The 20,548-nt window shown below is 35.9% G+C and overlaps 2 protein-coding genes across 3 annotated transcripts; both read left to right on the plus strand.

Moving 5' to 3' along the window:
• The first annotated feature begins 2,550 nt into the window (after nucleotides 1–2,550).
• Nucleotides 2,551–8,910, plus strand: LOC113302320 (actin-related protein 8-like). 2 transcript variants are annotated; one of them, XM_026551230.1, is made up of 12 exons: nucleotides 2,551–3,034; nucleotides 3,131–3,216; nucleotides 3,414–3,484; nucleotides 3,589–3,656; nucleotides 3,822–3,883; nucleotides 4,407–4,504; nucleotides 4,871–4,952; nucleotides 5,332–5,474; nucleotides 5,628–5,776; nucleotides 6,473–6,609; nucleotides 6,902–7,020; nucleotides 8,443–8,910. In XM_026551230.1, exons 1-12 carry the CDS (start codon nucleotides 2,715–2,717, stop codon nucleotides 8,473–8,475), a joined length of 1,368 nt encoding a protein of 455 aa, XP_026407015.1. In that variant the 5' UTR covers nucleotides 2,551–2,714; the 3' UTR covers nucleotides 8,476–8,910. The 2 variants fall into 2 exon arrangements, with proteins under 2 accessions (XP_026407015.1, XP_026407014.1); XM_026551229.1 differs by having other exon boundaries at nucleotides 2,552–3,034; nucleotides 8,462–8,910.
• Nucleotides 8,911–9,867: 957 nt separating this feature from the next.
• Nucleotides 9,868–15,745, plus strand: LOC113302321 (SPX domain-containing membrane protein At4g22990-like). Its single transcript, XM_026551231.1, has 11 exons — nucleotides 9,868–10,010; nucleotides 10,681–10,754; nucleotides 10,961–11,081; nucleotides 11,681–11,992; nucleotides 12,192–12,296; nucleotides 12,457–12,914; nucleotides 13,262–13,563; nucleotides 13,901–14,070; nucleotides 14,657–14,847; nucleotides 14,974–15,107; nucleotides 15,201–15,745. Exons 2-11 carry the CDS (start codon nucleotides 10,702–10,704, stop codon nucleotides 15,437–15,439), a joined length of 2,085 nt encoding a protein of 694 aa, XP_026407016.1. The 5' UTR covers nucleotides 9,868–10,010; nucleotides 10,681–10,701; the 3' UTR covers nucleotides 15,440–15,745.
• Nucleotides 15,746–20,548: the final 4,803 nt, after the last annotated feature.

A 20,548-nucleotide genomic window follows, 5' to 3' on the forward strand; every position in this document is an offset into this window, starting at 1 on the left:
TAACCTAATTAGCGAAATCTCTTACGATCGCTCGGTTTAAAGACTTCTTTGGGATTGAGAAGCTCTATTAATACCGTTGGTGGGAAACTAGATAATTTCGGTTTATTATTAGTTTCCGATTAATTCGATTGACTAACGATTGTTGAACTTTGATTACACCTAGTTTGTTTATGCTTGAGAATCTTCTCTTCTGATATAAGATTCACTCAAACTAGATTGAATTTTCGACGGGGATCTTTAGACTGTTTGTAGATCTAAAGACGTCTTGTGATAATCCATTGTTAACAGACTCCGTTCTGTGTGATTGATCACAAGAGATTCAAGTTGATTGTCTGCAGGTGTTTATTGAAGATCTAAGAAGATTTGAAGACGAAGAAGATTTCTGATTTGGGTTTATAATCTTTGGTGTGCACAATACTTGTTTCGATTGAAAAGGATCCAACTATAATCAGTTTATCTTTGTGACAGATTTGATTGATTAGTTGAATAGATCAACATCAATCCAATTCTTTGTGATTCAAAGTATTGATTGCAAAATCTTAACAATTACTTTGGTAGTTGTTGATAAGATAGATCTAAGGACCCGACAAAGGAGTTTATTGGGATAAACGGAAGAGCCTTTTGTCGAACTCATATCACTTGATTGAAAAGAGTTGTTACCAAACAGATTTGTTGTTCCTTTAATGTTTGGAATAGGAACCAAATGAATTGTTCCAAGTGCGTGACTTATTTCAAGTTGGAGGCGCAGGGATACATACGGAACTAGGTGAACTATAGGTTTAGTTGCTTGGTCTCAACTATACGAAGTTGGTTTAGATTTTGTATAACGGCTTAATCCTGAGAGTATCCAATTCTGGACAAGGTCCCGAGGTTTTTTTGCATTTGCGGTTTCCTCGTTAACAAAATCTTGTTGCGTCTTTTACTTTTTTAGTTTCGCAATTATAATTTTTTTTATTATAATTAGAAGTAAAATACACAAACGTTAATTCCTATTTACTTGATAGTAATCCTATTGTGTTTGGTTAAGTCCGAACCTTTTATCAAGTAAACACACTTTGTTGTTCTATTGTCTCTATCTTGTATCCATAGTCAATCACGCAAGTTATCTTGTTGTCGTATTGTCTCGATCTCGTATCCATAGACGATCACACGAAGTGTGAACTGATTAGTTGTATTGTCTCGACTCAGTCCATAGACAATCACTTTAGTAGAAGGACTTATAGGTGGAAAAGTTTTAGATTGAGGTATATTTGGGTACCCTTGTGTTTTCACATATACTCTTAATGAATTGTATACCATTTTTTGGGTGTGTATAACTGCAGTACATATTCGATGAAAGTTCACATATTGGAGTTTGGAGTAAGGTCGAATCCAATAGAAACCAAGGCATGTTTCTATATAAACTCATGAAACCAAGAGGGCGCATGACCGAAAAGTGCCAAACCTCAAAACAAGAATGATATTTAGACTTAAGTGTGATTATAAATCCTCTACTTTACACAAATGAAACTTGGTTCATAGAAATTTCGGTTTCACCATATTCTTTTGGTAAATTTATGGTTTATCATCCTAGAGTTGGTTCATAGCCTAAAAGGCACCAATTCTGATGCACTTGTTTATAATATGTTTACTGGCAAATTTTTCAGTATTTTGAAATGTAGGGAATTCTTGGTAGTGTTTCAAAATACATTGACAAAAGGCGTATTTATAACTATTGAATTAGTTTCAGTATCTGGCTTCTAGTAGTTACAAAGATATACCGATCCCAACAGGTGGAACTGGTGGATTACAGAGAAAGGTGTAAATTGCACCACTTGATGAAGAGTAGTGTTAATTGGTTAACACTAATAGTTAACATGTGCTTAAAAATGAACAGATTTTTAACTGGGTTGTAAAAGCAATAGACACAACTATACAAAGAAGTATGAAACGATACTTATGTCTGTTCATTCTCTATATATACATAGAGTAATTCATTGTTAAGATATATGAAATCTCTCTCTCTCTTATTCTTAGTAATCTTCTTCTCTATCAATACTGAGGTGTCTTATATTTATGCTTATCGTGAAAAAATATTGTGCTTCGCTGTAATCTGATTTCATATTGTTCATAAAAGTCCAACATTAAGAGTGCACTCTTACCGGATTATGATTGTTGAATCATGAGGAATATGCGTCATTAAACTGTTTGCATCACAGGAGCGAAATCCATTCTTAAGGACAATGAGTTTTTTCACGCCTCGATCTATTTGTTCGCTGGTATAACATCCATTTCAGCGGAATTTCCTACAAAAACATGATAGCAATTAGTATTCTATTTCCTATGTTTCTGGAAAAGTGCTAGAATGAAAAAGCGTGAGTACCTCTATTAGAGAAACAAAGATATTATTGTCTTTTCTTTTTTTTTTGATCAGAATTATTGTCATCTTTATCGTATCCTAGACTTCTCAAGTCTCAATTATTCGGTCCAACCCACGGTCAATGAAATTGACAGACAGTATCCATCAAGCCCTCTACCGCAAAATAACCGGCTTCACTGATCTTTTTATTGATGTAGTAGCTATCTTCGTGATACACGCGTTAGCGTATTCCACCAGTTCTTCATTTTCCTCGTCACTTCACTTGATGATGACACACAGAAACCTCACTAATTCATCCCTTTAAAAAGAAGAAAAAAAACAAACCCTGGTTTCATATTACGAACAGTTTTCGTGAATGGCGATGATATGGAGAAGGGTATTAGGATTAGGTTTAACTAAATCAAAATCAAAATTGAAAAGTCAAAATTTTGATCAATTATCATCATCAACAGGAGCATTTGATAGAATACCATTTGATGTGTTTTTCCAAATTCTGATATTTCTTGGACCTAAAGAAGCTGCTAGGTTAAGCGTGGTTTGTAAGTCGTGGAAATTTGTGGTTTCTGATAATCGACTATGGATACTGTTCCTTCATAACTTACAGGAGGAATCTTGGGAAAATATTGATTTTTCTGAGTCTTGTTTAAGATCAGGAATAGGCCACCCTCTTCTTCGGTTTGTTCTTAGTCTAAAAGAATAATATTGATTTTCAATTGTAATTTTTTATTTTCTTATGTTTATTTATATAGTTTGAATGAATTGTGATTGCAGCTCACTATCTGATCAATCAACCTCATTACGTTACATGCTTATCTATGGCCAGCGTGCACAGCACAGGGGTGCTGTCCTTATTGACGGTTAGGGTTTGCAACTTCATTTCAATTTACTTTATAGCATGTTTGTTCAAGTAACTGAATTCCACATAATTCCGCATAATAGTTAGTTGAACCAAAACATGCTATTTATCTAACTGAAGCTGGAGCAAACGATCAAATGATCCATAATTAACTATGAACCTTGTGCTCACCTACACATATGTTTATAATGTTCAAAGGGGGCTCGGGCTATTCCAAGTTTGGATGGAGCAAAGATTCTAGTCCATCTGGGTATTCAGCAACATTTATGGTGAGCTGCTTTATTTGTTGGCAGCTTCTATTTGGTCTTGAATGACATCTTGTGTTTTTGAAATAGTATGCGTAGTTTCTTATTATGTATACTTGAGGATGCAGGAATTTGGGGACTTGGAGTCTCCTATGTACTCCAGGCTTCGACATTTTTTTGTAACAATATATGACAGGTTTGTCTGTTTTTGTTTTTCTTTTACGTGTATGCTTAATTGACTTAATTCATTGAGTGATTTGTTCCGGCAGATAAATAGATGATGGAACTGTGATTATAGGCATTTTTGTTGTTGTTGGCGTACATTTTTGATTCAAGACACTTACTGCAAACGTCCTTGCAGGATGAAGAGGAAACCCTCTACTCAGCCAGTTGTTGTGGCCTTTCCGATTTGCCATTATTATGGTTAGCTTTCTATTTCATTTATCAGTGCTTTTAAAAGAATGCTTACATTTGGTTAGCAAGTTTTTCCCTAGAGTTACTTTGTTTATGAACATATAGTCAATATTTTTTGCGATGTATTATAAAAAATCAGAACTAACAAGATTGGGTTCCCAGCTGTTTCATATGATCCACTCATTACCTGGGAAATAGGGTTATAGAATAGTAAGAAATGAGATCATGTTTATAAAATACGAGTTTGTCACATTTTTTTTGGACCACCTGAGTGAAAGTGTGTGTAGTTCATCATGTACAGAAAACTACCGTGTCCTTATCAAATAACAATATCACCATGTGACATAGTTGTCTCTAGTGCTTCACTGTAGTAGGAGGCACACCCTGACTTTTGACTATAATTAGGGGAAAGTTAAGGTTGACTTGAATGTCTTTGTTTGCTTTATTTCTTTAAATTTTAATGTAAGTTATGAAGACAGCCTGGGTAGCAAGTCCTATGGATCTCAATTAAACTGATGTTACTTAATTTCAGATACCGAATCTTCTAGAGCAGCAAGGAGACAATTGGAAGAGGCCATCTACAGAGTCTTGTTTGACATGAATGTTCCTGCTGTTTGTTCCATTAATCAAGTATGATAAGTCACCCCTTAGAATTTCTTGGTTAACTATACTATTAAAAGTTTGAACACCATATTCTTTCAAAAATAGGCACTTAGGCTTGGTCTTCAGCAGATTTGAGTTAGTTGATTTTTGTGTTTCTTAAAAGATTACACCATTAAATGAGTTTAGGGTCTTCTTTTACACAATGATTCACTGCTAAATTCGTGGGTGGCTCTGGCAAGCCTCTCTATACTGGCAAAGCTTCTGTTGGTACTCATTGAGTAGAAGTAGAGCAACGAGTTTTAGACCTGAATGAACTTGACCAGTTTCTCTAGTACATGAAATAATTTTGTTTTCCCATATCCTACTAATATAGTTCACTGAAAAATAATGTAGGCAATTTTAGCTTTATATGCAGCAAGGAGAACTTCTGGGATTGCTGTAAATATTGGCTTTCGTGTCACTTCCATTGTGCCCAGTAAGTCATCTGGTTTCTTTCTATTTTTTTTCTCAATTGGTGATTTTAGTACTGATTGATTTTATGTGAACATTTAGGTTTAGTTTTTACATTTTCCGGCTTCAATATTATGCATGTCATGAGTCTAGATCCAAGCTCAAGGTAGAGATGGACCCTATTAATGATATTTCTGATAATATATTTTACCTATATATCACTACTATCCATCTCCCTTCAAAGTGAAGAACAACAAAATACACTCAAGTGCTGCCATATTTTATCCTTTTGGCAGATGTGACAATTTATCATTACTGATTTTAATTTTCTTGCAAACTAGGACAGATAATTACAATGCCCCGTTGTAAAAATTCACTCAGGCTTTCTTTTGTTCTGTTGATAGTTTTACAAGGTAAAGTGATGCACCAAGTAGGTATTGAAGTTGTTGGCCAGGAAGCTCTAACACTTACCATGTTTCTAAAAGAGCTGATGGAAAGGAAGAATATGCCCGTTGGGTCGCTCTACACGATCCGCACACTAAAAGAGGTTAGCATAGTTCCGATTATGGTACACATTGGTTAGGTTATAACTCATATCTTCCTACCATACACAAACACCACTAAGCATCATGAGTGACCATCACTTGCCCTATCCTTCTCCCGGATTGCCTAACATAATCACAGCCTATTTGTTTTACAGAATCTCTGCTATGTTGCTTCTGATTATGGAAGTGAGCTATCTAAAGATACAAATGCATCATATGAAGTTACTGGAGAAGGTCAGTTTACTCTCTCGGAAGAGCGGTTTCAGACAGGAGAGATCCTATTCCAACCACGAATGGGTGGATTGTAATTCCTTATCCTCTCATTTTCTGTTGACTAAATGCGTTATTTTATTTTAATGCAGTTTTTCTGTATCTTTTCAAGGTTGTCTTTAACATTATCCTGTTAATGGTAAACCATGCTAAAGTCCTCCTATGTGCATCTGTTCATCTCTGCTTCAGCAGTGATAGTCCGTTACATCCTGCCAAAACTTAAACCACTCAGAATTCCATACTGATCCTCCAAATCGAGCATCCCTGTCCCTGGTCTTGCACAATCTTTGCTAGGATATTATAGTTGCACACTTAATCTCTTCTTATCTACAAGAGGATATGCTTTTTTTCATCAATATAGATATCCTGTACGTTCTGTCGTCTTTATGCTGTCACATGTTTCTTTATGGTTCTCTGTTATCCAATCCATGCTATCATTAGAAAGTGAGAAACCGTTATTCAAGGTCGCAATCAAGATTGGACTTGTCAATTAGTTCAGTACAAATCTATTGGCCAGAGAAGATGCATGCTGCGACTGATAACCTATCAGTAAAAGCTAGTTTGACATAGTGCGTCAGAGAAATGATGAAATCCTACCCACATAATTATTAATTCAACATGCTTAAGATATTCATTTTAGGTCAGGCCTTCCACCACTGGTTGCTTCTCTATAATGCCGTGTACAGATAGATGGATGAATATATCATTTAATTTAGTTTAATTTGTACAGGCGCATGATGGGTTTGCATCAGGCCGTCGCACTTTGCATGGACCATTGTCAAGCTGCAAAAGAAACAGAAGAAAATGACAGATGGTTCAAGACTATAGTTTTGGCTGGTGGGACTGCAAGCTTACCTGGCCTACCAGGTACTTCTCGTACATGAAAACTTCTCATCCGTGTTACTAACATTTTACTCGTATTGTTTATTTTTTTCCTGCACGTCCATTACTTTACAAGTGGGAGGGTAGACCATAGAGAATGGTTAGAATTTTAATTAAGGATCATCGTCAATCGAAAAATGAGAAGGAAGAGATAAAAGTAAGTAGGGTGGGATTAGTCGCATGATTTAGTCCTTGTCAAAAGTAAATAAGGGGAGTACAATGAAAAAGCATTTATTTTTGGTAGAAGACCTGACTTTAATATGAATTTCATCTATAGAGAGATTAGCGAAGGAGCTAAGTGGACTTGTTTCTGCATCGATGTTCAATGATGTCGAAGTTTTACCCCCTCCTCATGGTGCAAACTCTGCTTGGTTTGGGGCAAAGCTTGTCAGTAATGTAAGTTGATGCACTTCTCATAAGTTGCTTATATTTAGATGCAAAAGACCGAAAAACAACATGTTTTTGTTTCATATCGGCCTTGTTTGGTAAAATTTATGATTATAGGTAATCATAAATTGATAAATGATTTTGATATAATCATTTTTAAAATAAATTTTCCCAAACACTTTTTTTCAAATAATTGATTATTTTAGAATGATGATCTCGAAAAGGAGAGGAAAGAAAAGTGATCTAGGAATTTTTTTAGTCATATGTTGTTTTTTTGTCTCTCTCTTGATAGTTTAGAGAAAATAAGAAGAAAAATTCAATTTGAGTTTATTAGAAAAAATAATTGATTATAATAAATTTTTAAAACAACTTTTTTCTGTTTATGGAAATAATGGATTTTTTCAATTATTAATCAATTACTCCCTCCGTCCCACTCCTAAGTGACCTATTTGAAATTTGCACAATTTTTAAGGCAAGCAAGGAAAATATTACTTTTAAGTATTTTTTACAATTATACCCTTATGAATAATAACTATCGAAATTTAGAAATGGTTTACCTCTCAAAATACTCCACGGATGTTCGCAAACTTCGTACCATTGAGAAGCATTTTAAAACACCTACGTAACGAATATAAACATGCCTATCAAATTATGCATATTTCGTATATTCTTTATAATTAACTAAAAGGATAATTCCGGAATATCTCATTGTTTAATGATATAGGTCACTTATCATTGGGACAAAATCTAAAATCAAATAGGTCACTTAGGAGTGGGACGGAGGGAGTATTATAATAGTTACCAAACACATATAGAATCCATTATAATCTGCACAATGGATTTTGGGCTGATAATCCATTATTTTAATCGTACACTTATTTTTGTTGTTGACCCTAGTGGTTTTGTTACCTGTTTTTGACTTTTTTCTTTCTACATCAGAAATTAATTCATTTATGATCCAAACAAATTGTTATGCGAGGCTAATTAGTAATTAGTAATAAACAAAGATGCAAGTGCTCTATTTTTATATCAAATAGGTACCTATTGATATGAAAAGTTTTTCTTCTGGATTATTAATCATATGGATTCTGATGCTATTATCTTTTTTATCTTGACTTTGCTTTTACTTCCCTGCCTCAACTTCAATAACAAATCTGTAATTCGCTAGTTAACATGAATTTAATACCTACAAAATATTATTAACCATACGCTAAACCTATTTTCTGTTCTATTGAAGTCTTATTAAGATAAACACTGGAAACTGATGCGATAATAACACTAGACGCCTGAGTCTCGAATTCACTTTTTCTTTGGTAGTTGTTCCCCAGTTCATTTGAAGAAAACAATTCGGAACAAGCAATATTTTTTGTGGGTTTGTTGTACGCGCTAAGAGTGGAAAACTCCCACACCATCTGATTGTGTTTGTCCAAGTATGTTTATGTTTGTACAGGTGAGTACTTTTAGTGAGGCTTGGTGCATGACGAAGAAGCAGTTCTGCGCCAACTATGGACACCATTCATCAATTCGTGGCAAATAGATTCTACGTTTCTGACTTAAACGTCGTCTGTTTTGAATCACAAGATAGGTACTGTCAACTTTGTGAAGGCAATCATGCATTTAAGAAGCTTATTGTTCCTAAATTGCATTCCTTTACTTGATAGTTGATACATCATAATTCAAACCATTAGGTTGTATCTGCATCCATATCTAGCTATAGCACTTCATGGCTGAAAAGAGAAGTTGATATTGAGCACTCTTTGTCTTAGTTGTCTATGGAGGCATGCTGCTGTATAGAACTTTATTCAGGTTGTATAATGTACTATTTGTGGTAAATAATAATAATAAGAAATCAATGCGTATGAGGTCGTAAATAATAACAATTATGCTTCAGTTCTGATAGATGTTTGATATATGTACTTTATTTGATGGAGAAGTGACAGTAGTTACTGTTTTGTTCAGAACTCTCTTGTGAACTGTGAAGTCCATCTTCTGAATTTCATGCTGTAGTTGATTGAATTCTTGTAAACTGGCGTCTGTTTTGGCTCCATGAAATTCTTGTAATCTGCTTCTCTTTTCCAAGGGCCTCGATGAGAACAATGGGGTTGCAACAAACTTTTGCAATTGGAAAGCATGATAAATTTGCAGCCAAAAAACTTGTTTTCTTTCTCAGTTTATTACTAGTGTTTTTTGTTGGTTGCGATGTCACCCTCTGTCTGCCGACAGAGATATTTCTGCAGCAGTATGCTGAAAAAGATTGAGAATCAAATAGGCCACCTGTTTCTTTCTTCAACTATTTTTTGGATTACTTTGTGCTGTCATATCTTGTCGAGTCCGACCGAAATCTGATGAATTGTTGGTTGATTTACGAATCTAATAGTAATGGTTGTAAAACGGACAAACAAATCAAAGATACTCACAGCTTTCACCGTGGGGATTATTATCTTCTGATATTTAAAGTTCCCCATTTTCCCTTCCATGGTTTACATATACTGATCCGAGCTATCCATTTCTTCAGTAGACGTTAGTAGCATCTTGTTGTCAAATTCTCAGTAGACCCAAAACGCAATAATGCGTTAAACTCGTTAATAAGTAGGATCATTGTTGATAAAGTTCTTTCACATGCACTTTCCGACTATATGTTAACTTGCTTTTTTGTCATGTACCCATGAATCACCACACAAATTATTTTGATATTTCACTTTCGCACAGTAGTAGTGGAGTGTTGCAATCTGGCTTTCTCTAATTGGGTGCAAAGAAGGTTAATCCTACTTTTATACGACTCTAGTCTAAGTAGACCTGTTGATAAGTTTTGCTTCCCTTAATTAAGAAAAATAACATCATTTTCAGTTAAAGATTCCTCTGACTTTTCACTCCAGTCAACTTATTTCCTACTCAAGATACTCACAAGTCACAACAATACATAAACATCTCAGAAAGTGTTTTTTTTTTCAGAATCATTTCTGTTTCATTGGTCTGAATTATCTTCATAATTATCAAAGGTTAGTTTCTGAATCAACTACTATTTGCTTGAGAAATTGCCAATTGTTGTTCGTATACAGAATTGCTTATTCCTTGTTGTAATCTCAAAATTTTGAATTTCTGTTACTTATAAAGTGAAAAAGAAGAGAGTTTAGGGTTCAAATATGATATTTGAATTCATGTTTATGTATTATCAAGTTTCATAGGGTTATAATTTACTGTGTGTTTTGTAAATCCAAAATTCATAGCTAAGAACCTCGTGGTTACACAAATTCATAAACGTGGAAATGAACTAACAGATTATGAATTCAGGAGTACTTGGAAGTTGGGAGAAACTTTCACTAAATACCTAGCTCTTGCAAATGTACTACCCCAGACATTCTGGATGGAATTCCCTTGAGAATTGACTGAGCTGAGTTTAATAGATATGGGCTCTGACTGAAATCACGCTAAGATCACTAGTATTATCTAGTGCAAATACTTCATTCATGAGCTTGGATAAAACCTTTGATTCTAATTGTGCACGATTTCACCACTGCATGACTATCACCTGTGTTTTATTAGTGTTACAATTTCTCTTGAATTCATTTTGTGATGTGTCTTCAACATTCTGTTTTTTCTTTTTTTCCGTAGCCTATCTCTCAGTAGCTGACTGCCCTTCAATTTTGTTTTTTCTGTCTTTCGTATTAGGCTCACCGAGTTCAGGGAAGGATGGTTGCGTTTGGGAAGAAGTTAAAGGACAGACAAATTCAAGAATGGCAGGGGTATGTCAAGTTTGTGTTATGGGAAGCTATACTTAGGCTACTTACTGGTGCAATGATTTAAGTATTAATTTGGATAGATCTTCGTGAGCAATTTTCAATTGTTAGACTTTGGCGAGAATCTGTTATTTCAGTTTTTACAAGTTCTTACTTCTTTGTATATATCTTATCTAAACTTATATAAATGGTTGTTGTTTTGACGTCTTTAGATATTACATTAACTATAAGTTAATGAAAAAGAAAGTTAGACAGTATGCTCAACAAATGGAGGTTGGAGCGCAAGATCGTCGTCATGTTCTCAAAGAATTTTCAAGGATGCTAGATAAACAGGTATATAAAATATTTCTGTGGCTTTCTGCACATATGCACCCCAACCTAATTGCTGAACATTTTCACATTTTGAGATTGGGTTCGTCAGATCTATGTATGATGTATCAAAGGATATCAGGAATTCCACTAATAGTGAACAGCTGTCCGTAATGCTTAATGTAAATTCAAAGCCATCATATTAGATTGTGACTGTATACTACACGCACCATGGTACAAGTATGTGAGAGTAGAGATAATAATCTCATGGAATTGTTCGTCAAAAAGTTTTGAAGAAAAAAGAAGAGTCTGATGCAGTGTTTTTAGCAGGTTGATTTTGATGTCTGTTACCATTCTTCATTTAGTTGAGGATAATTGGAGTTTTACCATGGTGAGCATAGCAGAAAACAAGATAATTGACGATAAAATGACACATGAATGTATTTGTGAATATGTAGGTCGTTTGCGCTCTTTATTTATTGATCAAGAAAATAATGTCTCTGCCTTTTCTGGAAAGTAGGTTTGTTAATGCACCAATATGTTATTAAGTGTTGCCACAGTGGTCTGTTACTTCGTTGTATTGATTACAAAATGAATGGCCTCGTTTTCCTGTTTATTTTCAGATTGAAAAAATTGTCTTGTTTCTTTTGGAACAACAAGGCTTACTTGCTAGCAGGATAGCGAAGCTTGGAGAGCAGCACGAATATCTTGTACATCAGCAAGAGATATCCGAAATATCTGCACTACGCGAGGCGTATAGAGCAGCAGGACAAGATCTCTTGAAGCTGCTCTTTTTTGTTGAGGTTAATGCAATTGGCCTGCGGAAGATACTGAAGAAGTTTGATAAGCGCTTTCACTACAAATTCACCGATTACTATGTCACAACACGTGCAAATCACCCATATTCCCAGCTGCAACAAGTATTCAAGCATGTGGTAATATTTCCAAACCAACATTGAGTCTTTAAAGAAATTTATCATAGAAAATGTTAGGGATCTGGCAGTTCCTTTTCTAATATCCTAGTTTGGCTAAAGAATAAAAACTCTACAGTGCTAGAACATAAGTTGTATGTTTCTGAGAAGGTCCTGCATAATATGTTGATGGATGTTGTGGCTGACCATTTGACACCTTCAGGGGATCTGGGCCGTAGTAGGAGCCATTTCTCGCAATCTTGCGGATCTTCAGGATCGCCAGGGGAGCTACTTGTCCATTTATGATCAGCCATCTCTTCCAATACAGGTTTACATTTATTTCTGTTATGGTTATACTGATTTGTGAATTTTAGCTATGTTCACTTTTTAATTTCTTGCTCCTTCTTGCTACTTAATAAGGTCTATGATTTTTCGATCATTTGGTTTTATGTCAAGGGATTCGGTGTAAAAAATGGTTTCTTGTGCAGGAGCCTGTTATCGATTCAATTAAAACAGCTATAGACAGGTTATCTCGCTCAACAAACTTTCTCAACTTTCTAGGTCAGCATGCACTGATTGTGCAAGAAGAAGAGTTACCATCTGCAGTTGATGATCAAGTTGATGACGAGAACTATGCTTTTATGTCACTTCTATTGAACTTGGTGAACACATTTCTCTATATGGTCAACACCTATATCATTGTACCGACAGCAGACGACTACTCTACAAGCCTTGGAGCCGCACCAACAGTCTGTGGGGTTGTGATTGGGGCGATGGCTGTTGCTCAAGTGTTTTCTTCCGTTTACTTTAGTGCATGGTCAAACAAATCATACTTCAGACCTCTTATATTTAGCAGTATTGTTCTGTTTTTCGGGAATGCCATGTATGCGTTGGCATTTGATCTCGACTCCATAGCAGTCCTTCTAATCGGTCGTCTATTATGTGGGTTAGTAATTTGACTTTTGCATCCACGAGTTAGACTCAGACTTCTAATTGTCTTCCCCATTTTGGGATACATAGCCTCAATACCTTTTTGACACTGGACAAGGAACTAGCTATGAGTTGTTCAGACTAGTCTTATCCAGTGTGAATATAATATTACGGAGCTATATAATTAGTTGAATTACCACAATTAATTGAAGTTAATTAACTATTGGCAGAGTTCTTAGTTTGTCTTAGAATTCTTCTAAAAGACTGCTCATTTGCACATACAGACCTTTTCATTGAGAGATCGTAAATCGTAACTATGTTACTTTATTTCTTCTGACTTGAGGAAGTTTATCAATGTTTCAGATTTGGATCTGCAAGAGCTGTTAACAGGCGTTATATCAGTGATTGTGTGCCTCTAAAGATAAGAATGCAAGCTTCTGCAGGTTTTGTTAGTGCTAGTGCTTTAGGGATGGCATGCGGTCCTGCTCTTGCTGGCTTACTTCAGGCAAACTTCAAGATTTACAGGATCACATTTAATGCAAACACATTACCAGGCTGGGTTATGGCTCTGGCGTGGCTAGTCTATCTTGTGTGGTTGTGGATTTCGTTTAAGGAGCCTATTCGTCAAAATGAAGAAAATGATACTGCTGAGGAAGTTAATCCTGGTAAAGTTTCTTCCGATTATTACACATATTGGTTATATGCCTAAGATTTCAGAAGCAGTTTTTTTATTTTATTAAATTTTGTTTTGTTCTTTCTAAAAAAACCGAAGAGCAGAATCTAGCAAAATAATGTTGTACTTCCGGCAAGAGTGAGATTAGAATGTCGTTCTCAAAGGAAATGATTCAGAAAAAGTTAAAACAAAGTTGTTAAAGAGATGCTAATATTCGTATTCTTGCATCCTGTTTTTTTATTACTGAATTTGGGGGGATTTTGTAATTTGTAAAGTAAAACAGCATTATTTTAAAATAGAGGCTGTTAAATAGTTTTGTTCATTTGCAGGAGTAGGAAATGGCGAGCTAGAAAGCCGACTGACAGAACGCTTACTCTTAACTTCAGAAGATAAGCAACAAGATGAAGATGATGATGATAGTGAAGAAGCTTCTGAGGAATCTCGGAAGCCAGCTAGTTCAATTCGAGAAGCCTATAGATTGCTTACACCGTCTGTCAAGGTTTGATTTTTATTTACATAAGCGTTAGCAGTCAAATATCTACTCTCCGAAAAAAAAAAAGAGTAAATGATAGCTTTTAGATGGTTAGTTCCAGTAGGATAAATATTTGGTTTTGCTTTTTCTAAGCTGTCAAGTCGACCTAACCATTGGCCGATTCAAACACCCATTCTCATGTAAGAAACCATGTTGTGCTCCCAGTTTCCTTTTGTCGTGTTAGAATGGTCGAACACAGGTTATATTGCTTCTGTCGGGAATTCTGGATGCTTCTTTTGGGATGTCTCCTTCTTTCCGCAGTTAGAGCGTTTAGTTGAAACCTGGTGGCTTATATTTACATACTAGCAGAACTTTCCCGATTGGCTCAACTTTTATATAACTTTAACAAGGAAACAATTTCTAATCTAGTTTTCCAAATCCTATCAAGATTGCTTTAATTTATTAAAAATGCCATATGAGTTTCTGCACATTTATTATGTTTCTTCATATTTCTTGCTGATTAACATATAGGTTCATAGTACCGCCATCATATCAACATTATTGAATTTGGATATGATTGTGGTTCCTCACTTTTTTTTTGTCAAACTTTCAGGTCCAGTTGTTGATTTATTTTATGCTCAAATATGCAATGGAAATTTTACTTTCTGAATCTAGTGTAGTCACTACATACTACTTCAGTTGGTCCACTAGTTCAGTAGCAATTTTTCTTGCTTGCCTGGGGATAACAGTTCTTCCCGTAAACATTTTCGTTGGAAGCTACGTCAGCAACATGTTTGAGGACAGGTGTGCCTTTAAAACTCATAAAATCTCCTTTATTTTCTTAATCTGGTTTTTAACATCATTCTCTGTTAGAGGTTTAATATGGCTTGACAATGGTTACCACCGCTGCCTATCAATGTATTCTTTCAGGCAGATTTTATTGGCATCTGAAATTATGGTATGCATTGGAATACTCTCAAGCTTCCATATCATAAGCCCATATTCTGCGCCTCAATACATCTGCTCAGCATTTATCACATTCGTATTTGCTGAAGTTCTTGAAGGTAAGTCATATTCCTGCTATCTTTTTAGGAAAAGTGATACTTTCTGCTGTCGATTGGCTTCTCAATGTTTCTGCTTGTTGTGCGCTCATGCAGGTGTCAATCTAGCACTTCTATCTCGAGTGATGTCATCAAGGCTAGCTCGTGGAACCTACAATGGTGGATTGCTGTCAACAGAAGCTGGAACTTTGGCTAGGGTGATTGCAGATGTGACAATAACACTAGCTGGGTACTTGGGTCAGAGTAGTCTCTTGAATGTAACCCTGCTTCCATCACTTATTATATGTTGCGGTTCCATTGTTGCCACCCTTTACACCTACAATTCTCTCTACTGATTCATTTTTGTCAACATGACCTAATCGTATTCACATTTATCCTTCAATCTCTTGCCCGCAGTCATCTCTTTTCATCTACTCCTTTTCTTTTTCCCTTCATTTTCTATTTCTAAGTATTTCTATTTTTGCGGGTAATGTGAAATAAAACTAGCTCAATTTCCTTGATTTCATGGGAAGTCGTGTACTGCATTTTTTTTTTTCCTTTTCTTGTTATGGCAAAAGTAATTTTATTAACTAGCAAATATAGTACAAGAGATTTACAATTTCATTGTTATCAAAAACATTAGAGAGAATGTTAGTTTTCTGGATTTTTTGTTGCAATTTGGAAGACATATGTTGGAGGTTTTTTATCCTTGCTTCTTTAGCTAAGTAGTCCGCTGTTGAGTTGTGCTTCCATATTATAAACTTCACCTGCGCTTGAGGGAGGTCTTTCAAAATTACCTTGGTCTCCTGCAAAGTGTTTTCGGCTGGCCAAGAAAAGCATGTGCTCACCTTGTTTATAGTTTCAACTAGAGCTTTGCAATCGGAGATTATTGAAACGCTTGACAATATAATTCTTTTAGCCAAGTAACTGCCTTTAACAAGGCTATCGATTCCGCATGAAGAGCCGATGACGCCTTCTCTGAACCCGCTGAAATGTGCATAAATGACTCTTGGTCCACTGAGTAAAGAATAAAGGCATAACCCATAGCCAGGTCTTCTTTCTTAAAAGAAGCATCTATAAATATTATCCAACCTATATTTAAATCAGACCATTTATAATTGACCGGCTTCACCTTTTGGTTTTTAAATCCCTTTTGAATTGTTTTTGAGGGAATAGAGTGCAGAAATCTGTTTATTTGGCCGATCAGTTTAATTGGGTCAGGCGATATTTTCCCGAAGACTACCGAGCATCTGTATTTCCATATGAACCAAAGAATGGTGGTTGTTTTTTCCACTAGGTTAGTTGAATCTTTCTCTGAAATCCACCCTTTAATCCAATGATCCATCTCGTCAGTGTTTTCTGTCAAATTGAGCCTATCAAGAGAGAACCCAAACCAGATAGCTCTAGCGAATAGGCAAGATCTAAACAAATGATTGTCTGTTTCATGAACTTGTGCATCACACATCTGACAGTGAGGATCAATATCTGTGTTATGGGCTCCAAGTCGCGCAGAGGTAGGTAGAGCATTCTGAATTAATTTCCAAGTAAATAATTTGAATCTTGGAATCGCCTGCACTTTCCAAATTTTTTCCATGGGAAATCAATTGGGGTATTGTTATCTTGAACTTGATTGATTAAGAAATTATAGATGTTTTTGGCAGAGAAATTTCTAGAATGATGATGTTTACATCTCATTTTGTCATGTTCCTGTATCCTTGGAGTTATGGCTTGTATTTTTCTTCTGTTTTATGGGTTGAAGAATTTGTTCAGTTTTTCCTGATACCATTTATTTTCTTCCGTTATTAGCTCTTGAACCATTTTTGGGGCCTGTTCTTGAAGGTTGGTTGGCTGAGAGATTATTTCCTCATTTGGAATCCACATGTCTTCCCATATTTTTGCATATTTATCGTCTTTAACTTGCCAAATGAAATTGCCTTTAATTAGGTCTAAGCCTTTCTGTATGCTTGTCCAGATCCACGATAAATTTGAGGTTCTAGAGGCTTCTAAAGGGTGAGAATTTGGAAAGTATTTCGCTTTGAGGAGTTTGACCAATAATTGATCTTGATCTTAGATAAGGCGACTGGCAAGTTTGGTGAGGAGAGCTACGTTGAATTTGTGGGGTTTTTTTTATTCCTAGCCCTCATTGCGAGATAGGCTTGCATATGCTGGCCCAAGCTCTGATGAACCCTCCCTGTCTTTTTTGCCCTTCTTTTTTCCACCAGAAGTTTCTCTGGATCCGATCCATTTTATCTAAGGTATATTTTGGAAGAGCAATCACTTGAATTTGATACGTTGGGAAAGCTTGCAGAATAGATTTTATTAAGACTGTCCTACCTGCTTGGGAAAGGAGTTTCGATTTCCAACCTTGCAGAGTGGAGTAGTATTTTTGAAGAAGCGGGTCAAAGTTTGCTTTTCTATTTTTGTCGAAAAACAGAGGGTATCGAGATATCTATCAATTTTAGTCATCAAAGGGACTTTAAGAATTTTGGCTATGATTTTTCCATGTTTGGGATGTATCCGAGGACTAAAATAGACACTGGATTTTTGGAGGTTTGTCATTTGACCGGTGAAATCTCCAAATAAGGATAAAATATCTAGCAGATTTTTTGCCTCTCCTAAATTAGCTCTTGTGAATAGAAAACAGTCATCCGCAAAGAAAAGGTGGGAAATGTTTGGCGCGTTTTTGTTGATTTTGAGACCAGAAATTTTCCTATCAACAATCGCTTTGTCAAGGAGCCTGGATAGGATTTCCATGCAGATGAGGAAAAGATAAGGGGAGAGGGGATCTTCTTGTCTTAAACCTCTCGAGGTATGGAATTTTGGACCGGGAGAACCATTAAGGAGAATAGAAAAGTATGTTGTGGATATGCATTGCAAGATGAGGTTTACCCATTTTTCAATAAATCCAAAACTAAGAAGGGCTTTTGTAATGAAGGTCCACTCCACTCTGTCAAACGCCTTAGAAAGATCTAATTTAAGCATCATATATCCTTTTCTTTTCGCTTTAGAAGTTTTCATAGAGTGGATAAGTTCATGTGCGATTATGATATTATCTGTGATTTGCCCTCTCGGAAGAAAGGCAGATTGATTTGGAAAATCAGCTGAGTGCTCATTCGCCAAGTGCTCAGCTGAGTCATTTTAGTTTGTGGAAGGAAGGCTGTGTCATTGTATTTTACAATAGATATCATATCATAACAGGGGGATTTGATTTCAGGTGATGAGACGTGAATCAAATATTTTATAAATACATCACAAGAATGTATGGGAGGCAAGAATATCAAATGATGCTAGAAATTGCATGCAGTAGCGAATCCACCTTCTTTTGGATGGGCTAAAAGACTACAGTAGCCGATTTTTACAAGCCCAATTTTGGAGAACCGGTAGTGGCCATTTTCCTTTAGAAGGAACATGCTAATGGTTAAGATAGACCGGGAGAGGGCAAATGGGAAAATTTATCCATTCCCTCTCCACAATGGACAAGCAATTGCGCATCGCATCTGTGCGATCAAACTTGGCCGAGCAAGCTTTAGGCGCTGAGCGTCTAATGCTTTGTTGTTCTTTCGAGCCTATGCCGCTAACGAGTAGTTGATCCAATGACCATAGACTCGCCCCTGTATATACCATTCTTCCCCTTTTCAAAATCATACCTTTTACTCCCATAATTTCCATCAAATTTCTTCTAATTTCAAAAAAAATCGCTATATCGAAACTTTTTCTGTTAGCCAAAATCTAAAGAAAAGAAAACAGAAAAAATGACAGGTTCACCAAAAATATGTTTGAACAAGAGTTCGTGGTTCTAAGTTTAGACCGGAAGAAGATTCTACTATGTGCGAAAAACTATGTAGCTTTATAAATGCTCCCATCAACGGTATTCAACAATAACATGTTAGGCAGAAAACTCTCGATACTAAATTTCTTAATACTTTAGAGTTGTCAAGCGATTTTAGTGCAATCAAGAAAGACATGAACAATTAGGTATGCAAAATGTAGTTGAATTTTTTCAATTGGTATTTAAATTATGTTATGTCTGTTATATTATAGTGACAAACTGATATTTTTTTCAAATTGCAGTAGCGTAAAACTCAAGAGGTTTGACATAAAACAAATAATACTGGTTTCAACTAAAAAGTATGTTTCCACATAATTTAGAAGCCGAACTGATTTAATCCTGATTTGTTGGACGGTTATACTTTACCGAATCAATCACCATACTATGTTTCACACCACCAGTTTACGGTTTTCATTTGCATGGGTCATGACCGAAAATATTGTAGTTTAGTGAATTATCTTCACCTACAAGTATTCAGCCCTTACATATGCTTACATCCTTAGGCCTTTAGCAACAAAAGTCTTTCTTTCATTCCTTTCAATCTCTCAATACATCTCATACCGCATTAGAGGCTTGCAATGCATCAATCCCACAAAAACAACAACATAACGAATAATTCAACATTCTCATTTACTACATCAAAGGAAGATAAACAGAACACATGCCATCACTCTCTTAGTGATGCCCAACTCTCTCAAGGCCTAGCATATGCTATCCTAACTTAGCCTACCTATTTACAATATCTGTTATACTTTTTGTATAGTAGTTACATGAACAAAACCGTGCACAACTAGATGCACAATCCTTGTGTATCCAAGTGGCCAACGGGTAATTTCGAATCAAATAAAGCGATGTAAAACTGACCAGCTTTTTCTAATTCGTCCAAATCATGCCACATCTGTACCAAATGTTTTTGGACACTCTAATTAGGTTATAAACTCACTTTATGTTCGTTCTCTCTTGTATCCCAACTCTGGCATACGTGTAAAGCCAATGATGACCTGGTAACCACAATTCTTGAGCAAATGTTGCATCATTGTGCACCTTCACGCCTTGGAATTGAGCTGCACTTTCTTGGACACTTAAGATACAACAAACTCATGAAAAAATGATTTTCTATTGATGCCAATACTTCTTAATGCATCATATGCTCCATGTATCACAAACTTTACTTAGCCGATGAATAGACAATAATGATGTACAACCTGTATGACTAGCTTGCACGAATTTTCCCGGATGTGGTCAGAGCTTTTGACCAATGCATTGGCCATCTCATGACTTATCTTGCATCCTTAATTCATTGCTTGAGTTGGGCCAACTCTGGATTCTAGGACATGCACCATTTTGCCATTATTGTTGCATATATCAACAACCTTTCTAGTTAGTTACAATTCACTGATATGGGCAGCGCCTTTAGATCTAATTATTTTGGTGAGTTCTTGGCGTATGATTAAAATTCTTCTCGTAAATCTCTTGTTCTTAAAGTTTTTCCAGCTGCAATTGCTTGGTCTATTTGGAAGGAGCGGAACTTGAGAGCCTTTCAAGATAAGAGTAAGGAGGTGAAGGGGATTATCAAGCAAGTGACGATAACAGTGGCTAAATGGTTGCATAGCCGGGGTGTCTTCACTAGTACCAC

This window comes from Papaver somniferum, chromosome 8, assembly GCF_003573695.1.
Source record: "Papaver somniferum cultivar HN1 chromosome 8, ASM357369v1, whole genome shotgun sequence".
In the NCBI taxonomy this organism is placed as follows: Eukaryota; Viridiplantae; Streptophyta; class Magnoliopsida; order Ranunculales; family Papaveraceae; genus Papaver; species Papaver somniferum.

What these genes read in the sequence shown, in the direction of transcription:
- LOC113302321 (XM_026551231.1), top strand. Translation starts at nt 10,702, where the DNA reads ATGGTTGCGTTTGGGAAGAAGTTAAAGGACAGACAAATTCAAGAATGG. An exon ending in TGCTGAGGAAGTTAATCCTG is followed by an intron (nt 13,564 to 13,900) that starts GTAAAGTTTCTT and finishes GTTCATTTGCAG; the next exon opens with GAGTAGGAAATGGCGAGCTA. An exon ending in AGCAACATGTTTGAGGACAG is followed by an intron (nt 14,848 to 14,973) that starts GTGTGCCTTTAA and finishes GTATTCTTTCAG; the next exon opens with GCAGATTTTATTGGCATCTG.
- LOC113302320 (XM_026551229.1), top strand. Translation starts at nt 2,715, where the DNA reads ATGGCGATGATATGGAGAAGGGTATTAGGATTAGGTTTAACTAAATCA. An exon ending in GGTATTCAGCAACATTTATG is followed by an intron (nt 3,485 to 3,588) that starts GTGAGCTGCTTT and finishes TTGAGGATGCAG; the next exon opens with GAATTTGGGGACTTGGAGTC. An exon ending in CAACCACGAATGGGTGGATT is followed by an intron (nt 5,777 to 6,472) that starts GTAATTCCTTAT and finishes TAATTTGTACAG; the next exon opens with GCGCATGATGGGTTTGCATC.